At 53.2% G+C, this 7,500-nt stretch overlaps 1 protein-coding gene across 2 annotated transcripts in view; it reads right to left on the bottom strand.

The window, feature by feature from the left end:
- Positions 1-7,500, bottom strand: part of LOC135092275 (uncharacterized) — a 25,981-nt gene that overhangs the window by 2,073 nt on the left and 16,408 nt on the right. Inside the window, exons 2-9 of one of the 2 annotated variants that reach the window (XM_063990718.1) lie at positions 4,328-6,330; positions 3,915-4,038; positions 3,459-3,537; positions 2,707-2,873; positions 1,961-2,099; positions 1,254-1,377; positions 204-544; positions 1-106 (exon numbers count right to left, since the gene is read on the bottom strand). The exon at positions 1-106 is cut by the window's left edge and continues 2,073 nt beyond it. In XM_063990718.1, the coding sequence (XP_063846788.1) occupies positions 2,002-2,099; positions 2,707-2,873; positions 3,459-3,537; positions 3,915-4,038; positions 4,328-6,301 (2,442 nt within the window). In that variant the 5' untranslated portion in view covers positions 6,302-6,330 and the 3' untranslated portion in view covers positions 1-106; positions 204-544; positions 1,254-1,377; positions 1,961-2,001. Of the gene's footprint in view, positions 545-1,253; positions 1,378-1,960; positions 2,100-2,706; positions 2,874-3,458; positions 3,538-3,914; positions 4,039-4,327; positions 6,331-7,500 lie in introns of both variants that reach the window. The other variant, XM_063990717.1, reaches the window with a different exon arrangement.

The raw sequence follows: 7,500 nt of genomic DNA, 5'->3' as shown, positions 1-7,500 counted from the left end.
TCGGAGGACTGCGAGGAGAGCGAGCTGCGCCGCGTATCCACTTGGCTGACAGATGTCGCCAGGTGCGGGTGCGTCGAGGTCGCGGTGCGTACAGGCCCGGCAGAATCTGATCGAGAATCATTGGAGTGTGAGCTTCTGACGGAGGACAGCTGGGTTATAGTCGTGGCTATTGACATGTGCCGCCGCCCGGGGCCGCCGCCTACCTCTGACGCCCCGACACCTGACGAGGGCATGTCCGTGCCGTGCCTCCCGCTAGTAGCTGCTCGGCTCGTCACTCTTCCCAGACTTGGCGAAGCGGCTCATGCCGGATTGGCGCGCCAGGCCCAGCAGCGTGCGGCGGATCTGCACGCGGCGCTCCGGCGTCAGCACCAGGATGACGAAGATGCCCACGCCGCGCAGGGCGTTCACGCTGGACGGCACGTACCACAGGTAGTCGTACCACGACTCCGAGGGCGTCACCATGTACTTGCTGATGACGAAACTGACCACCTCCAGCAGCCACGTCACGCCGGACCACACCACCAGCTTGACCGACTCCAGCCACCTGCGGGAGGCACACCGCTGAGTGACACACACACACACACACACACACACACACACACACACACACACACACACACACACACACACTTGTGGGAGGCACAGTGGTGAGGAGTGACACACACACACACACACACACACACACACACACACAAACACTTGTGGAGGGCACAATGGTGATGAGTGACACACACACACACACACACACACACACACACACATACACACAAATTAATAAGAAAACTGTCTTTCTTTCACACCTTACCAATTTCCTGTACGGTATTCTTAACTTGCGTCACGTGTCTTAAGATCTCAGTGTTACAATACTCAGCCAGTCAGCCACTTCACTCCCTCACCCCAAAAACCAACAGTAATGAAGAAATTATAGAAAACGAGGAATGTTGAGGGTCACTTAACTAAATCCAAACCTCTCACTCGTCCCCCCCCTCCCTCTCCCCTAACACCGAACCATACCCTGAAACACTTCTGCGCCGCACCTCCACTATTTCAGAAGGTTTTAGTTAAAGTTACAATTTTTTTTCTCTCTCTTAAAGGTGTTTTTAACGGCTTCTGTGACAGATTAACAAAATTCCTACATTATTTACTGGATGAACATTCTTGAGAACATGGCTACTCATCTCTGTGGCCTTTGAAAATAGTCGTGGTGAGAGAGCAGAACGTTTGTGTCACACTCTCTCTCCTGTCACACTTACACATTGCGGGTCTGGTGAGTTCTGAGGCCTGACTGAGCAGGGCGTGGGCCATTAGAGGGGGGCGGGGCCTTGCCGGGGTCGCCGCGCCCCTGCATCTCAGTCCCATTTCGCTCAGGGGCTGAAACTGAGGGAGGAATTAAAAGAGGAACAATAATAATGAGGATATAAACGAGAGATGAAGAAAATAAGCGTCATGTAGTAACTTATATTTCCTTCTCCCTTTTTTTTTTTTTTGTGGAAGCGAAGGAGTGAAGAAAAATGATAAAATTTTGAAAAGTAGAGAAAAATTACTACTTGTTCATATATTGTAACTATTTTTTTTTCTCTCTCTCTAGAGCATCGTATTCTCTCCCTTCTACTCCTCCTCCTCCTCCTCCTCCTCCTCCTCCTCCTCATTCTCCCCTTTCTCATTCTCCTCTTCTATTTATTCGCGCACTCAATTCTCCTTGTTTACTTTTCTCTGACAATACATTCTCCTCTTTTTTCTGCTCCTCTCCCTCCTCCTCCTCCTTCTCCTCCTTTTACTCCTCCTTTTCTTTGCACACTCAGTAATCAGGTTGTCAGTGCTGAATCACAAGAGAGGTTTAAAAGATTCAACAAATTCATGGATGCGATGACATACAGAAACAGGTTATATACAGGGACTACCACGTATAGGCCTAATTGCTTCCTACGGCTTCCCTTATGCTCTCAAGATATGCTCTTACCTTGGTTACGTGCAGGGCCGCACTCCAGCCGCCTCAGCTTCTCAGGCACGCACGTAGCGACTCACCAACAGCAGCACCATGTTAGCCACGAGACTAATCAGCATCGGGGCGTAGAAGTAAACAAGGGTGGCTGCCGGATCTATAGTAATGGGAAATAATTACAAAGGAGTTCGCAGATTTGAATATGATTGCATTGGGTTATGTACAAAGGACTGGGTGGTATTAAGAAAGGTTTGTGTGGGATTTAAAGGTGTTTAGTTAAGAGTGAAGAAGGTTTTAAAGGGTCAAAGAAGGTAATGATGTAAGGTTGACAAAAATACGGAGAAAAAAAGGAAAAACAGGAAAAGAAAAAAAAAACACACACAACAACCGTATGAAGAAAGGAACACTGTATGCAAAAAAAAATAAAATAAATAAATAAAAATAAATAAATAAATGAAATAAATAAATAAATAAATAAATAAATAAATGAAAGACCGAGAGGGAGAGATAATAAAAAGAGAGAGTTACAAAAAAGTATGGTAGATGAACAGAAAGACAAATGAAAATAGAAAGAATGAAGAAAGAACACACACACAGAGAGAGAGAGAGAGAGAGAGAGAGAGAGAGAGAGAGAGAGAGAGAGAGAGAGAGAGAGAGAGAGAGAGAGAGAGAGAGAGAGAGAAAATAGACAAACAAAAGACAAATAGAAAAAAAATAGCATATGAAATGAAGGACACACGAACGAACATAATGACGTAGGTTACCTGAGAAGAAGCACCTGTAGAGGCCAACTTTAGGGGTGATGACGCTGCAGGGGAGGGACTGACGGTAGTGGTCGAGTGTGAGGGCAAGGGAGGCGATGAAGGCAGGAAGACCCCACGCCCACAGGGAATGGTACAGGTAGCGCAGCGTCTCTGAGGTCTCCACGTGCCTGACGGAGGGGTGAAGGTGGTGGTGGTGGTGGTGGTGGTGATGGTGGTGGTGAAAATAAATCAAATAAGTGAAACAGATAAAACACAATAGATAACAATAAGAATGAATATTAGAAAAGGATAAGAAAGAAGAGAGAAAAGGATAATTTATAAGACTAAGAAGAACAAAATGGTAGGAAAGCAAGATTTTTTTTTTCTTTTATCTTTCTGTTATCTTAGTCTTCGTTTTTATTTTTTGTTTGACCCTCTTTCGTTTTTTTTTATTCTATTTTTATTTTTTTCTCTTGTCTTATTTCTTCTTCCTTCTGTTCTTTACTTGGTGTGTTTTGTTTTATGCAATCCTCCTCTTCCTCCTCCTCCTCCTCCTCCTCCTCCTCCTCCTCCTTCTACTACTACTACTACTACTACTACTACTACTACTACTGCTGCTACAGGGACTGCCATGTGTAGGCCTGGTGGCTTCTTGCAGCTTCCCTTATTTTCTTATGTACCACTACTACTACTACTACTACTACTACTACTACTACTACTACTACTACTACTACTACTACTGCTACTACCACGCCTCCGCCAGCAGTACTCACAGCGTCAGGAGGAGGGACTCGAGGCAGATGGAGGTGTTCCACTGAAAGGCCGCCAGCAGGAAGAAGATGAGGAGCCACGCTGCAGGAGAGAGAGAGAGAGAGAGAGAGAGAGAGAGAGAGAGAGAGAGAGAGAGAGAGAGAGAGAGAGAGAGAGAGAGAGAGAGAGAGAGAGAGAGAGAGAGAGATGAGAGGGAGAGAAGAGGAAAGATAAGAACACTCATATACACGAATAAATAAAAGATTAATAACTATGAAAACAAACATAGCAAATCACAAACGATGATGGGTGATGAGAGAGAGAGAGAGAGAGAGAGAGAGAGAGAGAGAGAGAGAGAGAGAGAGAGAGAGAGAGAGAGAGAGAGAGAGAGAGAGAGAGAGAGAGAGAGAGAGAGAGGTGGGTGAACAGACAGGTGGGTAAGCAGGTGACAACACAGGTGACAACACACATGGACTCACCTATGATCTGACACTCGCTGTTCCCTTCCTTCATTTCCACCTTCATGTTCACCATCAGGAGCAGGAAGCCCACCAGGTAGGAGAAGACGTAGCTCAGCAGGATCCGGCCCGCCAAGGTGTTCACCTGAGGGAGGAGCGGCGGCAGGTGAGGCGGGCAGGGAGAGAGGGGAGGATTATGGGGCGAGGGGTGCTATCATGACAGAAGAACTTGGGGGTTTAAGAGATGTGGAGAAAAACGAGGGAGGGAGGGAGGGATGGAGAGAAGCAGGGAGATGGGGGAGCGAAGGTAAAAAGGAGGAGTCAGTGATATTTAGGGAAGAAAGGAGAAGAGAGGGAGGAAAAGGGTACATGACGAAGCTTAAATTCTTAGAGCAGTAGGAGGAGGAGGAGAAGGAGGAGGAGTCTGTGCCTACCTTCTTGACGGTGACGAGTCCCCGCCTGACGCGGGTGGAAATGAGGGAGAAGGCTGTCCCAAAGAGCGCGGCGCAGGACACCCCGAGCAGGATGCCGGTGAGGCCAAACTTCTCGGCGTGCAGGTTGTAGCCCTGCCACATGCCGGGGCACACCAGCACGCCGGGCCGCCGGTCGCTGCCGTTCACGGTGTAGTCCAGGCAGTAGGCTTGCCTCGGGAAGGAATGACGCGTGAACACGCAGCCGGACTCCAGCCCCACCACCTCCAGCATGTGGTTCGTCGACAGCAGGGCGTGGTCGTCCCCCACCAGGTCGGGGTCCACGTAGTAGTGGTGGTAGCCGCCCGACACCTGGCACTCCGGGAACGAAGTGAAGGTCAGCTTGGTGATGTTGGCAGCCTGCACGTGCGGGTGGTCCAGCAGCTCAAGGCCCTGGTCGTCTGGCCTGCACGTGTAAGTGGAAGAGCTGAAGTAGTGGCCGTGGGGACAGCACTTGCCTACCGTGCCCTCCTGGCTGGGGTGCAGGGAGAGGTGCACGTGCACCAGCTCCTCCAGTTCGGCGTGGCACAGTACCGCCACCGTCTGCGTTTTGTTGGAGGGCCCCAGGTAGTCATCCACGCAGTAGCGCATGGTGTCGTGGCTGTCGCCGCGGGTGTCCACTGACAGGTAGCCGTTCTTGCTGATCCACCACTGCACGTCAGCATCGTCAGGGGTAATCAGCTCCTGCACGCACAGCTGGCCGCCGTTCTCCGTTGGGAAGCCGTAGTGGGGATCCAGCACCTCCAGCAGCTGCCTCATGCGCGCCGACACGTCCCCGGGGCCGGCGAGCGCGCAGCCCGTCTCGGTGAGCAAGTGCTCGCTAGGGCAGCACTTGTGGAAGGCCTCGACGGGGCAGACGGAGGCCACGGCGGTCATGGTGGTGTCACCCGCCGCCCACAGGTACTCGACGCAGTAGGAGGAGGTGGTGTGGCACTTGCCGGTGAGGCGCTCGCACAGCTGGCTGGAGGCGTCCAGGAAGGCCTGGTCCGCCACCACGATGCGCGGCGCGCCGCGGTCGCAGCGCAGCGTGCCCGTCTGCACCTTGATGGAGGACACGCCGGCGTCGCTGCGGATGAACTCCCGCACCAGCTCCTCGTGGCCACTCATGTTGGCCAGCTTGGGGCGGCACTCCTCCAGGGCGTGGTCGTAGTACTGGTCCAGGGCGCAGCACTTCCGGGTGAGGATCTTGGTGGGCCAGGGCTGGCACTGTGCCGCCACCATGATGCTGGCCTCCAGCTGGTCGGGCCCCGGCGCCGCCAGCTCCAGGCAGTAGTGGTCGTGGTCGTGGTCGTGCCCCGTCACCTCGCTGCGCAAGAAGCCGTGCTCCAACAGCAGGTGTGAGCCGTGCACCACCTCGCTGATAACGGGCGTCCTGCCCGTGCCGGGACACGTGGGCAGCAGCCCCGTCACCAGCTGCACGTCCCCGTGGCTGCTGGCGTCCGGTTGCCGCAGACTCTGCACAATGTCCTCGAAGTCCATGTTCACGGGCGCCGCCTCGCACTGCTGCGTCTGCAGGCTGAAGAAGAAGCCCAGCTCGCAGCACTTCCTCACCGGCGTGCTGGCGGCGGTCTCCTCCAGCACGTAGTTGTGCTGGTGCGCCGTGTCCTCGTCCAGCAGGATCAGGCTCTTCGCCTTGGTTGGGCGCCTCGCCCTTAACCAGCCGACTCCTCCTGCTCTTCCCAGCTCTCCATCTTCTTCCGGAGTTGCCTTCAACGCGGGGTCCCCCTGGGCGGTGTTCTCATGCGCCTCGCCCGCCACCAGGGAGTGCCCCACCACGAGCCCCTCCTCGTCCGTCGCCGCCGAGCTGCCCTGGGTCACCTGCGCCTCGTCACGGGACGTAGATGCCGTCACTTCGGTCTCGATGTCATCTGGGGTCACGCTCGTGGCAGGGACGACCAGCAGCAGCAGCAGCAGGAGGGGCGGGCGTCTACACAGCATGGCGGGGGGTCGCCTCTCACATAACACACCTGCAAACACCACACACACACACACAGTGTGAGCGTGACTGAGCGCACAGAGGAGCCCCAAGCCTGCTTAAGTGAATATGAAATATACCTTGACGATCACCATCACGCACCACCACCACACCGCCACCACCACCACACAGGACGGACACCAGGGCACGCACACACACACACACACACACACACACACACACACACACACACACACACACACACACACACACACATACACACACGAGTGGACCGCCACAGCAAACAAGACAGTTGTACACAGCAGACGGCGCCCTCCACCCTTGACACCTCCAACATAAAAAGATAAAAGACGTAATGGGAATTCTAGTGATTAAGCAAGACATGTATTTTCTCTCTTCCCTTTAGGCATGAGCAAAAGAAAGGGAGGAGGAGGAGGAAGAGGAAGAAGAAGAGGAGGAAGAAGAGGAGGAGGAAGAGGAGGAGGAGGAGGAGGAGGAGGAGGAGGAGGGAGGAGGATGGAGGAGGAGGGCAGCTCAGGTCACGTCTCGTCATTGAGGTCAACAAGGAGAAGGAATTAAGCAAGTCACCCATGAGAAAGAACACTCTCCCTAACCTCCGCCCCTTCCCCTTCTGTTCCTCCCTCCCCTTACCTCCCCCATTCCCTCCTTTATCCGCCCCTCATCTCCCCGCCCTTATTCCTACCACCCAGTACCCATTCCCCTCCCCTCCCTACCCTTCCCTTCCCCTTCCTTTCCGTGTTTCCATGCCTCCCCTTTCTTCCTCCCTTCTCGCCCCCTTCCAGCGGCCTTCAACCCTCCTCTTCCTCTTCCCTTCTCATCCACGCCCCCTAGAGAGAGAGAGAGAGAGAGAGAGAGAGAGAGAGAGAGAGGAGGAGAGAGAGAGAGTATTTACCAATTCAACTGTGCTTCCAAATCTTGTTCAAAGGAAGAAATATATTAGTTCTATCCCGCTACCCTCCACTACCTCCTCCTCCTCCTCTTCCTCTTCCTCTTTCCTCCTCCTCCTCCTCCTCCTCCTCCTTCTCCCCGGAAAGACTCACTAAGGGGCGTGGTCGCGTCCTCCAAACGCTAAGTCACCAAATAGCCGTGAACAATGAACGCTATGTAGGAGAACCCATCACCCATTTCGTATCTCTCTCTCTCTCTCTTCCTCTCTTCTCCCTCTCTCTCTCCTCCTCTC

Source organism: Scylla paramamosain, chromosome 39 (assembly GCF_035594125.1).
Source record: "Scylla paramamosain isolate STU-SP2022 chromosome 39, ASM3559412v1, whole genome shotgun sequence".
NCBI lineage: Eukaryota > Metazoa > Arthropoda > Malacostraca > Decapoda > Portunidae > Scylla > Scylla paramamosain.
Note: the sequence above shows the minus strand (reverse complement) of the source record. Positions and strands in the feature narration are given on the sequence as shown.